This window comes from Neomonachus schauinslandi, chromosome 16 (genome assembly GCF_002201575.2).
Source record: "Neomonachus schauinslandi chromosome 16, ASM220157v2, whole genome shotgun sequence".
NCBI classification, from domain to species: Eukaryota; Metazoa; Chordata; class Mammalia; order Carnivora; family Phocidae; genus Neomonachus; species Neomonachus schauinslandi.
Genome location: NC_058418.1, coordinates 3150831 through 3170696, shown reverse-complemented (window position 1 = coordinate 3170696; position 19866 = coordinate 3150831). Strand labels below are relative to the sequence as shown.

At 50.2% G+C, this 19866-nt stretch overlaps 1 protein-coding gene across 1 annotated transcript in view; it reads right to left on the bottom strand.

Annotated features, from left to right (window-relative positions):
* Positions 1–11580: 11580 nt before the first annotated feature.
* RDH13 (retinol dehydrogenase 13) overlaps positions 11581–19866 on the bottom strand; it is an 11901-nt gene continuing 3615 nt past the window's right edge. The window contains exons 3-7 of the mRNA XM_021682245.1: positions 19326–19481; positions 16481–16585; positions 15341–15553; positions 14428–14529; positions 11581–13041 (exon numbers count right to left, since the gene is read on the bottom strand). Coding sequence (XP_021537920.1) covers positions 12797–13041; positions 14428–14529; positions 15341–15553; positions 16481–16585; positions 19326–19481 — 821 coding nt within the window. The 3' untranslated portion in view covers positions 11581–12796. The remainder of the gene's footprint in view (positions 13042–14427; positions 14530–15340; positions 15554–16480; positions 16586–19325; positions 19482–19866) is intronic.

Sequence of the window (19866 nt, the reverse complement as noted above, 5' to 3'; positions counted from 1 at the left end):
AATTTTAGGATTGTTTGTTCCAGCACTTTGAAAAATGTCATTGGAATTTGGATCGGTATGGCATTGAAGGTATAGATTGCCCTGGGCAGCATAGACATTTTAACAATGTTTATTCTTCCGATCCATGAGCATGGAATGTTTTTCCATCTTTTTGTGTCTTCTTCAATTTCTTTCATGAGTGTTCTGTAGTTCCTAGAGTATAGATCCTTTACCTCTTTGGTTAGGTTTATTCCGAGGTATCTTATGGTTTTTGGTGCTATTGTAAATGGAATCGTTTCTCTAATTTCTCTTTCTACAGTTGCGTTGTTGTATAAGAAAGCAACTGATTTCTGTGCATTGATTTTGTATCCTGCCACATTACTGAATTGCTGGATGAGTTCTAGTAATTTGGGGGTAGAGTCTTTTGGGTTTTCCACATAAAGTATCATGTCATTTGCGAAAAGAGAGAATTTGACTTCTTTTTTGCCAATTTGAATACCTTTTATTTCTTTTTGTTATCTAATTGCTGTTGCTAGGACTTCTAGTACTATGTTAAACAATAGTGGTGAGAGTGGGCATCCTTGAAGTGTTCCTGATCTTAAGGGAAAGGCTTTCAGCTTTTCCTCATTGAGGATGATACTCGCTGTGGGGTTTTCATAGATGGATTTTATGAACTTGAGGAGTGTTCCTTCTATCCCTATACTCTGAAGAGTTTTAATCAGGAAAGGATGCTGTATTTTGTCAAATGCCTTTTCTGCATCAATTGAGAGGACCGTATGGTTCTTCTCTCTCCTCCCATTAATGTGTTCTATCACATTGATTGATTCACGAATGTTGAACCACCCGGGGATAAATCCCACTTGGTCGTGGTGGATTTTCCTTTTAATGTATTGTTGGATCCTATTAGCTAGGATTTTGTTGAGGATTTTGGAATCCATATTCATCAGGGATATTGGTCTGAAATTCTTTTTTTTTTTTAAGATTTTATGTATTTATTTGACAAAGAGAGACACAGCGAGAGAGGGAACACAAGCAGGGGGAGTGGGAGAGGGAGAAGCAGGCTTCCTGCTAAGCAGGGAGCCTGATGTGGGGCTCGATCCCAGGACCCTGGGATCATGACCTGAGCTGAAGGCAGATGCTTAATGACTGAGCCATCCAGGTGCCCCTGAAATTCTCCTTTTTGATGGGGTCTTTGCCTGGTTTGGGGATTAAGGTAATGCTGGCTTTATAGAATGAGTCTGGAAGCTTTCCTTCTGTTTCTATTTTTGAAACAGCTTCAGGAGAATAGGTATTATTTCTTCTTTGAATGTTTGGTAGAATTCCCCGGGGAGGGGAGCCTGAGTGGCTCAGTCGTTAAGCGTCTGCCTTCGGCTCAGGTCATGGTCCCAGGGTCCTGGGATCGAGCCCCACATCAGGCTCTCTGCTCTGCGGGAAGCCTGCTTCTCCCTCTCCCACTCCCCCTGCTTGTGCTCTCTCTTTCGCTGTGTCCCTCTCTGTCAAATAAATAAATAAAATCTTAAAAAAAGAATTCCCCAGGGAATCCATTAGGCCCTGGACTCTTGTTTTTTGGGAGGTTTTTGATCACTGCTTCAATCTCATTACTGGTTATTGGCCTATTCAGGTTGTCAATTTCTTCCTGTTTCAGTCTTGGCAGTTCATAGGTTTCCAGGAAGGCATCCATTTCATCCAGATTGCTCATTAGAAACCAGAAACATGGTAGATCAGATCAACAAAACTAGAAGCTGGTTCTTTGAAAGAATTAAAAAGATCGATAAACCACTGGCCAGACTTACCCAAAAGAAAACAGAAAGGACCCAAATTAATAAAATTATGAATGAAAGGGGAGAGATCATGACTAACACCAAGGAAATAGAAACAATTATTAGAAATTATTATCGGGGCGCCTGGGTGGCTCAGTTGGTTAAGCGACTACCTTCGGCTCAGGTCATGATCCTGGAGTCCCTGGATCAAGTCCCTCATCGGGCTCCCTGCTCGGCAGGGAGTCTGCTTCTCCCTCTGGCCCTCCCCCCTCTCATGTGCTCTCTCTCATTCTCTCTCTCTCAAATAAATAAATAAAATCTTTAAAAAAAAAAATTACTATCAACAAGTATATGCCACAATTTTTTTTACAATTTTAAAAAATGGAAAAATGTTTTTAATAAATGAAAAATTTTAATTGGAAAAAATACAAAAGAAAATTACTCTGTCACAGTTCTGGAGCCCAGAAGTCCAAAAGTAAGGTGTTGTTGGGATTCGTTCCTTCTGGAGGCTCTGAGGGAAACCCATTCGATGCCTCTCTCCCAGCTGCTGGTGGCTGACAGCAGTCCTCAGTGTCCCTTGGCTTGTACAGGCTCATCCTGATCTCTACCTTCATCTTCATGTGTTCTTCACATGTGTCTTCTCCTTTTATGCCTCCAGTGGGGATACTCATCATTGGATTTAGGGCTCATCCTGATCCAGGATGGTCTCATCTCAAGATTCTTAATTACATCGTCAAGACTCTTATTCCAAAGAAGATCACATCCCAAGACTCTGGACAGACCTATCTTTTGGGAGGGGACACTATTCAACCCATTATATGCCAATATCCCAAAGGACATTATTTCACTAATGGGAAGAATAATATCGGTTCCTTGAAGTGGCCATTGCCACAAGCTAGGCCTTGCAGTCTGGGGAGAAGCAGGTGGGATAGTTATATTCCCATTCACTCACTGGCCAACTGTCCCTATGCAGGTGACAACCTGAATGACTCCATGCTATGATTTTCGCACTCATGAGTTCTCAATTCAAACAGGGACAACTGGTCCAGGGTAATCCAACGGGGAGGGTGTAGTGAGCAAGACAGAATAATGATGCCCTGAAGATGTCCACATCTTCATCCTCAGAGCTTGTGCATATGTCACCTTATGCAGCAAAGGTGAATTCCAGCTCTGATGGAATTAAGGTGGCTAATCAGCTGATCTGAAAATAAGTAGGTAATCCTGGACTATCCAGACAAGCTGAATGAATCACAAGGGTTTTGTTGTTGTTGTTGTTTTATTAACATATACTGTATTATCTGTTTCGGAGTACAGGTCTGTGATTCATCGATCTTACACAATTCACAGCACTTACCATAGCACATACCCCCCCCCAATGTCCATCACCCAGCCACCCCATCCCTCCCCCTCCACTCCAGCAAGCCTCAGTCTGTTTCCTGAGATTAAGAGTCTCTTATGGTTTGTCTCCCTCTCTGGTTTCGTCTTGTTTCATTTTTCCCTCCCTTCCCCACCATGATCCTCTGTCTTGTTTCTTAAATTCCTCATATCAGTGAGATCATAGGATGCTTGTCTTTATCTGATTGACTTATTTCGCTTAGCATAATACCCTCTAGTTCTATCCATGTCATTGCAGATGGCAAGATTTCATTCTTTTTGATGACTGCATAATATTCCTGTGTGTGTGTGTGTGTGTGTGTGTGTGTATACCATATCTTCTTTATTCATTCATCTGTTGATGGACATCTAGGCTCTTTCTATAGTTTGGCTATTGTGGACATTGCTGCTATAAACATTAGGGTGCATGTGCCCCTTTGGATCACTACACTGAATCGCAAGGGTTTTTAAATGTAGAAGAGGGAGTCAGAAAAAACAAGAGTCAGGCAGTGGGAGAAGGACTCAACCAGCCATTGGTGGCTCTGAAGATGGAGGAAGGTGCCACAAGCAGCCATTATTCATCCTTCAGTTCCCTATGTTTCTCTGCAGGGGCTGATGCTTGCTGGACAAGACAGGCTTTCTCCCCTCCTTATCATCACCCAGTTTTCTTCTTCCCAGTTCCTATCAGATCCACCAAAGTTGGCCCTCAACCTACACACCTCTTGCCACCCTCTCCCTCCTGGGAGAGCTCATCCCCTCCTAGCGTGTGGCGACTCACCTCTAAGGAGAGCACCCCCACTCCTGAATTTCCAGCCCCAAAGGACCCCATCGGTTGGACTCTCGTTTTCAGCCATCTCCTGAATGCTTGTGTTAATGGTGGTTCCCTGGCCACTCAGGGAAAACAGTGCCTGCTGCTAAGGCACTGTGTCTCTCCTCTCCTTCTATCTCACCACAGGTGCCATGGTGCTCCCACTGCCGGGGGTCCAGGCACATAGGTCCCATCCACCCACATGTCACTATGTCCCCATTAAATGTCTCCCCCAGACAACGTGCTAAAAACCAGTACCAGCAAAATGACTTTCATGCTCAATAACAGCTGTAAGATGTTCCTTTCCTTAGAGGTACCATAACTTGCTTATGATGACTCATATTGCTGACTTTTAGATTGTTCCTCATCTTTCCATATTAAAGAAATGCAACCAGCTTTCTTTTACGAATCCTGTTGCACACGTGCATGTATATTCCCAGGCTACGTTCCAAGGGTGGAAAACGGCCAGGTCTGGACCTGTATGTGGGGGAGATATCATCAGGGAGATTCTGCCCTGGAGAAGTCCCTAATGGTGTGTGTCAGGGATGGTGAAGATAAATGCAAAGACTGCCCCTAAGCATGGTCACAGCTTTGTGCCTTCCCTCCGCATTAGGAATGGGAGTGCGAAGGTTAAAATGGAGCCCCCCACCCCCTGGCACAAAAATTGAGGGTAGTTTGTATGTATGAGAGAGACAGAGAAAACAGGAGACAGAGGGGAGATTGAAGTTTTCTGAGCCTGACACAGTTAAGATTGTGAAATGGGAATATAGAACCCTTATGTTCCCTCGGGGGAACTAAACCAAGTGCTGAGCCCGTAATATTGGGGAAGTATCATTAAACAAAATCTCCCAACCCAGAAAACTTCTCCACAAAGGTAGAAGAGAAAGAACACAGTTTTATTATTGAATAGGTATTCAAGCCAGAACGTGATGTGCATCAGGACAAGATCTGCCAACAAGATAGCAAAGACAGGAAACAGTCCCGCCCTGTCACAGAGTCAAGCAGGGTCAGCTCATCACATCCAGTGGACCTGACAACACCATCATCCTAAATTTATCTGGTGACTGGGGAGACCACGTGTGTCAGCTGATTGGCTTTAGGCAGAGGAAAAACAAACCACTCCCAGCTTTATGTGGGGAGGCAGCTTTGCAACATGGAGTTGAGCTCCTGTCCTCCTTCAGAAGCTGGTAGATAGGAATGTCGCCTCCCTTCACGTTCACATTCCCAGTCCTCGAGAAAGACAGTCCTGGGTCACAGAGCTGGCAAGAGGCTTACTTACCTTCTAAAAATGTTGGCACACACTTCGAAGGGACAGAGAGAGAACTTTCACGTTTTCTAAAGAAATGTTCTAAGCAACAGGAGAGATGTTTCTCCCCTTGTTTTCAACAGGGAGAATGAAGCTCTTGATTGTAGTTAGTTGCAATTGTCTTCATGTGTTCAGATCTCCCCAGGCATCTCCACGTGCTGCCAATTTGGTGGCTAGACCAGCAGCCTCCGCGCCTCCCCCAGAAGCTCCCTGCCTGCTCCTGAGTTCTGCCCGGAGAGATTAAGGCTTACTGCTCCAGTCCCAGCACTCGATCTCCCAGACCGTCGCCCCGCTGCCCCTGGTAAGCACCATACTATTTTCTATCTCGGCAAATCTGGCCTCTTTAGAGACATCATGTCCGTGAAACCACACGGTATTTGTCTTTGCGACTGGCTTATTTCACTTAGCGTCGTGTTTTCAAGGCTCATCGCTGTGGTCGCGGGTGTGAGGGCTGAATAACATTCCACACTTCCTTTATCCAGTCAACTCTGATGCACATGGGGTTGCTCCCACCTTTGGGCTGTTGTGAATACGCTTGTGAATGTGAGAGGAACATAATCTAGCAGTTCTTCAAAATGTTGTGTACGTAGGGTTACCATGTGACCTACTAATTCTGCTCTTAGGTGTTATCAACTGAGTTTTGGGATTCTCATCTTCTGGTTCATTTGGATGACAGTGTTTGATAAATAATGTTTGCACCTGTGTATTTCTGTTAAACAGGGCTGGTGGTTGGGATGATCTGTGCGGCTCATTCCTAGATAACGCGCTTGTTTGCTGTAGTGAAGATTTTTGGTACGAGTCTGCCCTCTGCTGTCAGTGTGGTGAAGTACAGTTTTTTTTTTTTTTTTTTTTTTTTTTTTTTAAGATTTTATTTATTTATTTGAGACAGAGAGAATGAGAGGGAGGAGGGTCAGAGGGAGAAGCAGACTCCCTGCCGAGCAGGGAGCCCGATGCGGGACTCGATCCCGGGACTCCAGGACCATGACCTGAGCCGAAGGCAGTCGCTTAACCAACTGAGCCACCCAGGCGCCCTGAAGTACAGTTTTTTACTAGGGGGCTCCTGCAACGGAGGCAGAGTGGAGAGAAAGGTTATGTCCTTGATTTTTTTTTTTTTTTCCTTTCTTCTTGAAAAATCCTAATTTCCCCCCTCTTTCTCCCTTTTCCCTTCACCATGCAGTGTCCAAAGGGCGCCTCTCCCTGTTCTTGAGTCTCTCACAGACTACAGTCTGTGCTCTGCGGTCGGTGCCCTGATCAGTCCGAATGCTCTCTTTACTGTTTGCACAACCTTCTCTTTCTGGTGGTGGTTTTCACCCAATGTTAGGGCTGCCAACAGCACTTGCCTCTGTCTTTTGCATGGCTTCCCGCAAACTCTCCCTGTGGCATCTCTGTGATACAGACGCGTGATGAAATCGTGTACAGGTATTTTTTAAAGAATGTGATCGATCTTTGTGTAGCGATACAGATGCTCTTCAAGATCTACTGCTAAATGGAAAAAGAAGATGCAGACGTACATGATAGTATCTTGCCATATGTATGCATCCCTTTGCTTTTATTTATGGAACTTGATTTTATTCTAGTAACACATTCACATGGTTGAAATATAAAAAACATGAAAAGAGTGAGAGCATGAGCACTTGCTCACTGGAAATTGGTGAGGTTTTGCCTTTTCGTTTTACTTGGCGTTGTTTTGAAGTGCAGCCATTCTCTGTCTTCTCCGGGGAGATGTGGTTTTGTGCTGTTTTGTAATTCTGCATTGTTTTTCTTTTCCATTTATTTATTTTGAAACAAACTTCGGGAACAGTATATAAATACAATACAAAGAAGCTTCCTCCCCCCCCCCCGAACCATTTGAGACTGTGTTGCAGAACTGATGTAATTCACCCAAATACTGATCTTTTTTCCTGCAAACAAGGACATTCTCCTAGTTAACCACAATACATCATCAGAACAGGGGTACTGATATTGATCTGTCTTTAGGCATTATGTGGGAGATCCATAGTTATGCATTTGCCATAGTTTGCAGCTACTCAGCCCAGAATATTAGATAAGATGTTCATCATAGGTGAGTGACCCCATGTCAATGGATTCCTCCCAGTGTGTCTCATGTTCCACCCCGTCTAACACCCTCGAGATCCACTTGCAGTGATCCCCATGTTCCTGCCAAAACACATTAGTCAGACCCTACAATTCATGGAGCATGAGCTGGGATCTGCCACAGGCAATGGAAGTGGTAGGGGCAGGTCTTGAGGTGAATGAGTATCATCCCAGGAGACACCTGCTTACGAAGGAACGGTGACCTCCGATCAAGAGAGGCTGGCCTCTCATTGCAAGGGCATCTCAGGGGAATTGGGAGTTCAACATTTTCAGGTTTGTCCCCACAAATGACCCAATCCCAGATCTCAGATTTCATTTCCTCTGCTGCTGTCACCCTGAGACCCTGGCCTGACTTCAGCGGGACCGCCCATTGCCATTTGCATGGTTTCCATGAGGATCTGTCGACTTCTAAAGCCACTCAATCCCCCAGCGCCTGCCTTCCACCCCCGTGCCCTCCCCATACCACAGGTGACAGCAAGCAGCTGTGAGGCTCTGTGGCTGGTGCTTACTTCTGTGGTCATCCACCTGCAGCTGCTCACGTTCACGGCCTGGAAAGGGGTCCACACGGGTCTGCGCAAGGAGTTCTCACCTGGAGGTGACTTCCCCCCCAGGGGACATTTGGCAATTTGGGGGGGGGGTGCTACAGGCATCTAGCGGGTGGAGACCAGGGATGCTGCTCAACATCCCACGGTACCCAGGACACCCCCTGCCCCACAGCCAGGATTATCCAGCCCTGAACATTAACAGCACTGGTGTTGGGGAACCTGCCTTTCATCCATTACTCCCTGGCATTCCCTGGGGGGCTTTTATGGGTTTTAAGATAAACCCCAGTAGGCAAAAGAAAGAGAAGCCCTTCTCTCTCCCACCGGACAGAAAACAAGCAAGTGGTCCCCGTCGGCTCTAGCAACCATCCTGTGACCCCCAAAGAGACTGTATCAATTCCCTCTGGTTGTTGTGACAATTAACATCAAGCCGCTGACCTAAAACAACATTTACTGTCCCACAGTTCCAGAGGCCAGAAGTCCAAACTGAAGGTGTCAGGAGGGCCGTGCGACCTTCAGAGGCTCAAGGGGAGTCTGTCCCGTGCTGCCTTTGGCAGCTTCTGGGGGTCCTAGCTGTTCCTCGGTGTGAGGCTGCATCGTTCCACTCTCTGCCCTGTCTCCACGTGGCCTTCTCCACTCCACTCTGTGTCACCTCCTCTTCTGTCTCTTATAAGGACACTTACCGCTGGATTTAGGGACCCCTGGATAATCTAGGATGGTCTCATCTCGGGATCCTCCATTTAATTTTATCTGCAAAGCAACTTTTTCCAAATTAGCTCACACTCACAGGTGCCGAGGGTTTGGACTTGGACGGATCTTTTAGGGGTTCACACTTCGACTGGCTAGAGACCCAGCCTTGGGATGAAGTTGACCCCAGTCGGATGGTCAGTCGGCAGGAGGAAGCTTGGCCGTATCACAGAACACAAAGCCCGCCTTACCTCTGGACTCCCGCCACTGTGACGGTGCCCCTTCTTACTTATGCCTGGTGTGACTATCATCCCAGCTTACACCCCGCACATTTCCCGGCACAGCAAACACAGGTAGCCCACGGAATCCTGGCAGAATTCCCCAAGCGCAAAGAGCAGTCTGAAGGGTTTGACACCGCCTCAGGTTTCTTTTTGGGAAAAACAAAACTCCTGAAGCATCACCCTTTTACATTTGGTTCTTCAGTCTGCTTATTACTTTGCCACAATGCTCTCTCTGGATTTCTGGGGGTTTGGGTGTGGTTTTTTGTTTTTTTTTTTTAGGCCCGTTTTTAATCATCCTTCATCTCTCTGGGGACTCTCTTCAGGGTTGTAGCCACCTCAAAGCCTTCAGGAGAGTAAGGCAGGGGTTATGTGGTTTGTGAGTCAACATTTGTGGTCCTTGGGGTTTCTCAGTTCCAGAGAGGAAGCAGATGTTGGTTGTGAGGGTTTCTGGCTAGAATTAACCCCAAGCCACGTTGCACTTGTCTATGCAAGAGATCAGTCCCTGTGGGGACCGCCACCCCAGTGGGCTGGGCTTCACATTCCTTCCATCCAGGCCCGTTTCCCCCACGAATGTGGGCTTCTGAATCAGACTGGATTCCAACTCTTCTTGCTCAGGCACGCCAGGGTTTGTTCAGTTTTTGTTTTTAAGTCAACACGCCCACAGTGGGGCTCAAACTCACAACCCTGAGATCAAGAGTCACGTGCTCTTCCAACTGAGCCAGCGGGGAGTATGGGGAAGCCTCCCTGGGCCTTTTTTTTTTTTTTTTTTTCAGAGTGAGTAGCGGGGAGTTAGTGGTAACATCTGCTCATTTCATTTGACTTGCTTGCAAGCAACACCGTTGATGAGAGTTCTGCTTAAAAGAAGCAGAAGGGAATTGATGGGAAGTGACCCAGGAAGCTCACAGCCCTGAGAAAAGCTAAGGAAGCAGGTTTTGAAGAGGACGGTGTAGTAGGCAGAACAGTGGCCGCCCCAAAGAGATCCACATCCTAAACCCCAGGACCCGTTACTTTGCATGGCAAAGGGGGGTTAAGGTGGCAGACGGAATTCAGTTGCTCACTAGCCAATGTAAAGGACAGAGGTGACCCTGGATCACCTGGGGATCCTCCTTAAAAGGGGAAAGAGAGAGCCAGAAAGATGGCAGTGTGAGGACTTGGCCCACCACAGCTGGCCCTGCAGACAGAGGAAGGGCCAGGAGGCGAGGAATGTGGGGGCCCCTAGATGCTGGACAAGGCAGGAAGCAGATTCTCCCCTTGAGCCTCCAGAAGGAACACAGCTCTGGCTGACCCCTTGACGCTAGCCCCGAGACCCATTCTGGACATCTGACGTCCAGAACTCCAACAGAGTAAGTGTGTATCCTTTAAGCCCCCCAGTTTGTGGTCATCTGTGAGAGCAGCCCTATGAAGCTCGTACAGACCAGAGCTAGGGTGCAGGGACCAGGAACCGACAGGAACACACGTTACTCGTCTTGGTGTAGATCAAGATCCACATTCAAGGAGAGGGTCTGGCTGGTCTTGCTCGAATGTGGATCCATCAAGATCCACATTCAAGGAGAGGGTCTGGCTGGTCTTGCTCGAATCACATCCGTGTGCCCGCTTGCCACATATGCAAAGACAAGGGACTCTGACTGAGAGACCCGCCAAAACTGCAGACAGCAGGGGGGCAGGAAGTCCATACGGGAGCTCCGGGGCTGGTGAGCACATGGAGGTGCAGAGAGTGGGGTGTCCAGGGGCAGCAAGGCTCTGGGCCCTTCGCCCCATGCACCTCTGCCACAGGGTGTCATGACTGATCCACCAATGATGGGACAAAGAAGACATCTCCTGTCTCCTGACGTAAGGCACCGTGAAGAACACAGCATCACTCCTGTGGTATTCTTACCAAAAACACGTAGCCTGAATTTAATCACCAGGAAATCACAGACAACCCAAACTGAAGCACTTTCTGTAAAATACCTGGGCAGGACTCTTCAGAAGTAAGTAAGAAGTAAGTAAGTAATATAAGTATAACCTTATACTTATATTATAACTTATATAAGTAAGAAGGGGCACCGTCACAGCGGTGGGAGTCCAGCTCATGAAAGAGAAAGACCGTTGCAGCAGGTTAAGGAGACATGCCAACTAACGCAAAGTGTGGTTCTGGATTGGATCCTGGGTCACAAAAGAATTTTGTGGAGTTTTTTTTTGCTATAAGGGACATTATCACTGATAAAATTCCAATGTCTATAGATTGGTATCAGATATTAGCACCATCATTATTATTTTCTTGACTTTGATCATTGTATTTTGCTTATGTTAGCAAATACCATCACCTCCAGGCGAATCCCGTACCTTTGTTTAGAGTACCAGGGGTTTCGCGGTTACCCTCAAGACTACCGTACTACCAGTAGAAGTATTTCTCAAACGTGGTTTTTCCAATTCCACGGTAAGAAATGCATACGCTATATAAGGATACGTGCACGCGTGTGATCTATGTACGTGTGTGTGGTGTGTGTATCCCTGTGGTGAACGGGCTCCCGGAATACCCCACCCCCGTGATTCCCACCTCCTGGCGTTCACACCTTCTCTGGCTGTCCAGCTCTTGGCCTCTCCTCAGGGTGGCTCACGCCAGGCAGTGTGAGGGCCAGCAAGCACGAGCTAGCATTACAGATGTCCGTCAGTAACCGAACCCCAGAACTGGACGTTCTGTCGGCTTTGCTCTGTTCTTTGCACTGGAAGTGAGTAGCTAGGGCCAGCCCACAGCTGGAGGGTAAGAAGGCCGTGGACAGGGGGCTGTGGGGATCGTTGGGGTCCATGCGGAAGGTGCCTACCCGAGTCCGTTCATCCCAGACATATCCTTCGGCTGCTGTGGTCTGATGTGGTAACAGAAAGAAAACTCACCGTATTTATAAAACTTTGAGCAGTCTTTAATCCCACCTTCCTCAGCACTGTCGGCATTTGGGGCAGGGCCACTGGCTGATGTTCTGGGTAGTGGAGGGCATGGAGCAGCATCTCTGGCCTCCACAAGCATCTCAAATGTTACATGTTTGTTATGTTAAAATACTTGTATCTTGATTACTGAGCTTTTTGGTGCGGCCCCCGCCCCCCATTCTGTGCGGGAGCTGAGTGCCAGCCCCGATTCTGTCACCGAAGCTGCGCAGCTGGTGGGTTTCTCACTCCTTGCTGCCCCGAGCAGGACTGGCATTACAAGGCCTGTCCTCAGGGGTGACCCCGGCGGCTCGCCCAGGGTATGGCACGCGCAAGTGAACATTCAGCAGCAAGGCGAGAACTCCATCATCACCACACCGCCCCGCAAGGTAGTCAAGTTATTCTGCACATTCACAGTGGGAGAAACCGAGGCTCAGAAAGGCAACTGAGGGTGTGCATGGTCCCACGGGGAACCATGACCTTGACCGTGTCTGGCCGACAACTTTCCCAACGGCCATACAGTTCTGCACAGGCTCTCCTGACGGCCACGCCAGAGGGAGCGGACTCCTCCCTCAGCAGTTCCCAGTTACACGCTCAAGGCAGGTGTCTGACGGCCCCGCGCACCTGCGGGCTGCGGGGCGCATCTGCAGTCCCATCCACTGTGCCTGAGAAAAGGGCCGCTAGTGACCCCTACAGGGTGGTATGTGCATGGCAGCCAGCGTTCCTTGGGCAGTACTGCCACCTCGAGGGTGGTGCCGGCATGACAGCAGTGGTCTTGAGCTCACGCAGCCAACACTGCCACCTAAAGCGTGACGTGGGCATGGCAGTCAGCATTCTTTAGTCAATACTGCCACCTAGAGGAGGCTGAGGGCATGACAGCAGTGGTCTTGAGGCTCACACAGCCAAGACTGCCACCTAGAGGGTGACGTGGGCATAGCAGTCAGCATTCCTTGGCCAATACTGCCACCTAGAGGGTGCTGCAGACAGAGCCGCCAGCCTTGGTTGGTCTTGCCGCTCCATCCTGGTACTCAGCCTCCCACGTGGTTTTCAAAGGCTCCCAGAGGTTATTTGGGGAGGGGCTGCCCCCTCACAGAAGAACCACCGGACATCTCCAAGCCCACCAGGCGGGCACTTTCAGCCCAAAGTCTCTGGGCTACCTCCTCATCCTCAGCTTCAGGGGCTGGAGGCTTCTCTTTGAGTCCATCAAAATACTTTCCAGAAACACCTTCCAATTCCTCTGCCACAGCCAGGTACGTGCTAGGCTGGGCTGCCAGCTGGGGGCTCTTGACCAGCAGCCAGAAGATGGGCCCTGCAATCAGCCCACAGAGCATTCAGTCAGCACACATTCAGGGAGGAGGACACGAAAAGCCCTATTCCACCCCCAGGGTTGCCCAGGGCCCAGAGGCCAGATGTGGGACTGCAGTCCCACACAGCCCACCTCCAGGCCTGTGCCTCCAAGGTACCCTCCACCAGGAGCTCCCTTCCCAGGCACTGCCCAGCCAAATCCATCCAGGTGCAGAGACCAGCCCAAAAGCTGCCTCCCCCAGCAAGGCTCCCTGGCTTTTCCCCAGGCAAATGGAAGCTCTCCCTCCTCAGTCAGCTCTGAGTCTTTACCCTACCCCATCTTGCTTTAAAATAACTTTTACTTATTAAATGTCTCTGGGGCCAGCCTCAGCTTAAGATCCATGGTATCTGGCACCCACCCTGTAAATGATTTTCAGGATTACAAATACTAGTTCTAAAGTTCTAATTATTTATTCAGCTTAAAGCTGGTCAGGCCCTGTGCTGGCCCTTTTAAGGCCCATCTCATCCTCCCAACAACTGTGAGGAGGACACTATTATGGCCCTCATTTTGTAGTTGGGAAACTGGGGCCCCAAGAGGTGAAGTTGCTTCCCTGGCTGGCACAGCTAGCTTGGGGTGAAGCTGGAGTCACCCCGAGCACAACCAGGAGTCAGCTCCATGGTCTCCTTCTCTGACTCAGTTTTCTTATCAAAGAGGATCTAGCCTGTTTCCTGGGGCTATTCTGAAGCCAGCAGGCTGGATACACATGTAGAAGTGACTCATTCTCAGTACCCTAGAAGACACAGGGGAGGGGGCAGAGCCAAGCCACTGACATAGTCTCTTGAGTGTGCAGTTAATTTTGTGTCAAGTTGACTGAGCTAAGGGATGCCCAGAAAGCTGGTAAAGCATTACTTCTGGGCGTGTCCGTGAGGATGTGACCAGAAGAGATTAGCATTGGAATCAGTAGAGTGAGTAAAGAGATCCGCCCTCGCCAATGTGGGCAGCCAAGCTATTAGTTGAGGGTGAGAACAGAACAAAAAGGTGGAGGAAGGGCGAATTCCCCCTCTCTCTGCTTGAGCTGGAGCATCCATCTCCTGCCCTCAGATAGTGCTCCTGGCCTTCAGGCTGGGACTTACATCATCGCTCCCCTGGTTTACAGGCTTTTGGGTTTGCACTGGGACTACACCACCAGCCTTCCCGGGCCTCCAGCATGCAGATGGCAGATCACAGGACTTCTCAGCCTCCATAAACACATGAGCCAATCCCGCATGACAAATCTCCCAAGCATCTATATATATTCTATTGGTTCTGTTTCTCTGCAGAACCCTGACTAATACCCTGAAGAGAGTCCCAGCCCCCAAGCTGTGAGGGCAGGGGTGCAGCTCAGGGACCCCAGGCCAGGAGGTGGCTTACCGAGTGTGAAGCTGGAGAAGGCAGAGCTGTGCATGCCTGTGTGCCTGCCCAGCTCTGTCCTGGCCACACCAGGGTGCAAAGCATTGACAGTCACACCCGTGCCTGGGGAGAGAAGGGGAGAGGAGGGAAGAGCAGGGATGAGGGGGTGGGCAGACGCCAGGTTCACTTCCCACCTGGAAGGCTGACACGGCCCACCCTCAGCTCCAGGGCTACTGCGTGCTGTGCTGGGTCCGACCCTTGAATCCACATCACCTCTCTTGCTCTGAAACTTCCATGTCAAAGTAGTTTCATCTTGCAAAGCCGCTCTGTTGCATGACTGCCCAGAGCAGAGCCTCCCAAACCTGAGCGTATGTAAAAAATCACCCGGAGGGCTTGAGATACCCAAACTGCTGGGCTCTACCCACCCCCAGGGAATGTGAAGCAGTGGGTCAGGGATGGGGTCTGAGATGCTGTAATTATGACAAGCTCCCAGCTGATGTTGCTGGTCCACGGATGCTCTCTGAGGAGCAGGGCAAAGGGCAGACTTTTCAATTTCAGCTCTGTGGACCCTGAGTCAGATCATTCTTTATCCTGTGCGCTGCAGGATGCTGAGCAGCTAGATGCCAGTAGCAACACCCACCCCACCTCCACTCCCTGAAGCAATGGCCACAGCCATCTTCAGATATTGCCGCAGTTGAGAACCACTAGCCCAGAGCACCAACGGCTTAGATGCCTGTGAGCACGGAATAATGCCACGATTGATCAGTGATGTCTGCTCCAGGCCCCAGGGAACATGGTGCATGTGTGTCACACGTCTGCCTCTTCTGTTCTGGGACCGCTGCCTGACCTCCCCTGGGCCCAGGGTCGGAGCAGGACTGTTCCAGGCTCAGAGCTAGAGGAAGAAGGAGGCCAGCGAGGCTCGCCACACACGTACCCTGCAGCTGCCGGCTCAGCTCCCTGGTAAAGAGGATGACAGCCAGCTTACTCTGGCAGTAAGCTGCTTTGGTGTCATACTTCCTCTTCTCCCAGTTCAAGTCATCAAAGTCTATGTGTCCTGCAACGTGGGCCAAGGACGAGAGGTTGATGATCCGTGAAGGGGCCGAGGCTTTCAGCTTGTCCAGCAGCAAGTTTGTCAAAAGAAAGTGACCTGGACGAAGGACAACAAAAAGACAATTTTCACTGAATTCTTACCTGGTACCTAGGATCGTACTGAGAACATTACCTTCTTTGACCCTCCCAATAATCCATGGCTCTCGACAGGAGCCAGTTCTCTCCCCCAGGGGACTTCTGGCAATGTCTAGAGGTTTGGGTCATCATAACTCTAGAGAGAAAAGGGGGTGCTCCTGGCATCCAGTGGGAGGAGGCCAGGGATGCTGCTGGACATCCTATACTGCACAGGATGGGCCCACAGCAAAGAGTGACCCAGCCCCAGACGTCAGGCCCTGCAAGAACCCCATGAGGTCAGCTGGGGAGACCGACTGCCTCCCATGTCTCCTTCAGCAATAGAATTGTTGGCTGTGCACAGGACTGCCCAGTGAAAGACTATATTTCCCAGACTCCCTTGCAGTGACGTCAGGTCATGTGACTGCATCCCAGCCAATAGGCCACAAATGATAGTGATGTGCGTTTTGACCCTCCAGGACCTCAACATGTGGCCTTATTCGGAGAGAGGGTCTTTACAGTGAAAATGAGGCCATTAGGGTGGACCCTAATCCAGTGATTGGCGCCCATCCAATATGTGTTTCCCCCCCTTGCCCTTACTAACAGAACTCCAGTTATATCCAGGGTGACAACAGGTAGACAGACAGAGTAACTGATGGACAGACAGACTGGAGGACAGACAAAGGGCCAAAAGGCCAAGAGATGGATGGAGGATCCGAAGAACTGACGGAGCATCCAGCAATGAATAGGCAACTCCCTGAGCCGCCAGGTGGCCCCACAGGTGGCCGCCCAGCTGCCCTGGAGAGCAGAGGAGGACTCTGGCCCTCCCCAGAGCCCGTGCCTGGCCCACCGGGGAACCCCACTCACATCCCAGGCCCACGATACACCACGCAGCCCTCAGCCGTGACCTCACCCAAGTGGTTAACGCCAAACTGCATCTCAAAGCCATCGTCGGTGGTCCAGTGGGGGCACCGCATCACAGCTGCATTGTTGACCAGAATGTGCACTTGTTCCTCCTCTGGAAGACAGGGGCGAGGGCAAACATGTCAGTCCCATACGGGCCTGCGTGCGATTGGTGGGAAGCGCCCCAGCACCGGGCTGGCCGAACAGTGTCCCTGAAACACTCATGTCCACCCAGAGCCTGGGAATGCAACCTGTTTTTGGAAAGAGTCTTTGCAAAAAGTAATCAGTTTAAGAGAAGGTCACGTGGGGCGCCTGGGTGGCTCAGTTGGTTAAGCAACTGCCTTCGGCTCAGGTCATGATCCTGGAGTCCTGGGATCGAGTCCCACATCGGGCTCCCTGCCCAGCGGGGAGTCTATTTCTCCCTCTGACCCTCCTCCCTCTCATGCTCTCTGTCTCTCATTCTCTCTCTCTCAAATAAATAAAATCTTAAAAAAAAAAAAGAGAGAAGGTCACAGTGTGGGCCCTAATCCAGTAGGACACAGGCTGAGACCGCAGCGAGACAGAGGCAGAGACTGCAGACCACGGAGGACTGACAGCCACCGCCAGAAGCTGAAAGAGGCAGAAGGATTCTCCCGGTCTCAGGAAGGCTGCCGCCCTGCTGACACCTTGATCTTGGACTTCTGGCCTCCACAACTGTGAAGAGAACAGACTCTCATCTCAACCTACTCAGTTTGCTGTACTTGGCGACGGCAGCCCCAGAAAACACAACACACTCCCACCTGAGGCTTTGAGACCTTTCCTGGAAAGGGAAAGAAGCCACATCTGCAGGGGCCTCAGCCTGGGGGGTTACTCGTGGGAACACCAGCTCGGCGGGCAGCCCATGCCACACCTGATTCCAGACCTGCCATGTCATAGGCACAAACGACAGTCCCTCTCCAAGCCTCTATTTCCTCATCTGTAAAATGGGATGAGTAATAGCACCTTCCTCCCCGTATCAGTTAGCAAGGGCTGCTGTAACAAAGCATCACACAATGGGCTGCTTGAACGTACTGTGTCCCAGTTCTGGAGGTGGGAAGCCTGGGGTCAGTGTGTCTCAGGGCTGTATCCTTCCAAGGAGCAAGGACCAAGGACCTCGAGGGAGAATCTGCGCTGGAGTCTCTCTCCTGGGCTCATAGGTGACTGGCCGCCTTCTCCCTGTCTCTTCCCTCGGGCCTGTCTGCGTCCTAATCTCCCCTCCGTATGAGGACACCAGTCACTGGAATAGGGCTTAATCACGTCTGTACAGACCCTCTCTGCAGATCAGGCCTCGTGCTGAGGTCCTGGGGATTAGGACTCCAACACATCTTTTGAGGGGACACAGCAGAACCCATAACACTCTGAAAGTGGTTTGCAGGATCCGTGGGGATAACGGGTTAGTCATCTAGGAAACAGCCTCTGTTTGGCTTTGAGGGTGGAGGGGGTTAGCAGAGCCGTCAGGAACACACACTCTGGAGCCATCAGATGACAGTTCAAATCCCCTGGCTCTACCCTGAGAAGCAGTATGACCCTGGCCAAGTCACACAGCTTCTCTGTGACTCGGTTTCCCCCTCTGTAAAAACAGATAATACTAGAACTTGCTGGGTAGAATGGGGGGGAGAGAGCACCACAGCACCACATGTGTGACAGGCCCTAGTTGTATAAAAAAGCCAAGGGAGGGCCATGCTGGTGGCTCAGTCGGTTAAGCGTCTGACTCTTGGTTTCAGCTCAGGTCATGATCTCAGGGTCGTGAGATCAAGCCCCCGCGTTGGGCCACGCTGGGCGTGGAGTCTGCTTAGGGTTCTCTCTCTCCTTCTGTTCCTTTCCCCTCCGCTCATGCTCGCTCTCTCTAAAAAAAAAAAAAAACAACCAAGAAGAGGTATATACACCTGCTTGCTTTATAAATGCACAAACTGTCTCCAAAAGGACACACGAGGACACTGAACACATCTGAGGAAGGCAGCTGGTGGCTAGTGGCAGGGAGGTGTTTGGCTGTAGCCCCGTTTGTACTTTCCAAATGTTTAATCCTGTAAAATGGTACCCCTGTTTGAAAACATAAAGACGTGAGCCAGTTCTGAGAATATCTGGTGGGACGCGGAAATGAGTGAGTCACCCGTGTGACCAAGTGCAGAAAAATGCCCGCCGAATCCCTGCATCTGCGAAAAGAAACACCCAGCAGAGAAAGTGGGAGCTCCGGGTACTCTGTGCTGTGCGGCGGCGTCCTGGCGGCGTCCCCCGCTGGACCGGGCGCAGAGCCTGCATCTGACTCCTCTCTGCGTCCCGGGCATCACCCATCAGCCACGGGGGCCGGGGAGGCTCAGCAACTGCTGGATGAGTTAGCATTTCCGCCCGCCTTCACTGGGCTAATTCACCCGCCGGCTCCCTGCACACCTAACCTTACCTGGGCCTCTGCATCTTGTCGGCTCTCGGGCCGAAGGAGTTCGTCTTCCTACAGAGCAGGAGTCCCACAGAGCAAACTTTCCCTGTAAAGGACCAGACTAGGTATTTTTGGCTTTGCAGGCCATACGGCCTCTGCTGTCGTAGGACTAAAGCAGCCACAGAGAATACCTAAGCTAACAGGACCGTGTGCCAATAAAACTTTATTTGTGAACACTGATATTTGAATTCCATACAGTGTTCACATACCCAGAAATATTACTCTTTTGATTTATGTAAACAGTTGAAATGAAAAATATTTTCACGTGACAATGTCAGGAGATATAAAAATGTACGATCTTCACACGTAGAAATCTGCACCTGTCCGAAAACACCAGCACCACACTCTAGGACTTGTGGCCACCCAGGACCTCGCCCCCCAAGGCCGGCGTCCTCCCTCCTACCTTCAATGATCTTCGCAGCAAACTCTCGGATGGACTTGAGGGAGGCCAGGTCCAGGTGCCGGGCGCTGACGCGGTGATTAAGGGTCTCCCCGCGAATGTCCTTTGCCGCCACCTCACACTTCTCCATATCTCGACAGGCCAGAATGATGTTGCCTCCTGCGAGCCCAGGACAGGAAAAAAATATTTTTTAAATCCTCTCCCAGGTACAGAGAGAAAACACACATGAAAACATAGGTCTGCACAAGAGCGTGTACACGCGAGCACACAGTGGCACCATTCACAGCAGCCGAAAGATGGAAACCACCCAAATGTCCATCAGCGGCTGAGCGGAGAAGCACAAGGTGGTCCATCCAGACCCTGGAATCTACTCGGCCACGGAAAGGAACATGACACATACTACAACGTGCATGGACCTCACGAACGTGCTTGCTGGAAGCAGCCAGTCACAAAAATATACGTGGCCTATGATTCCATGGACATGAAATATCCATAACAGGCCGATCCACAGGAGGTAGACGGATGGTTCCCTGGGGGGGGGGGG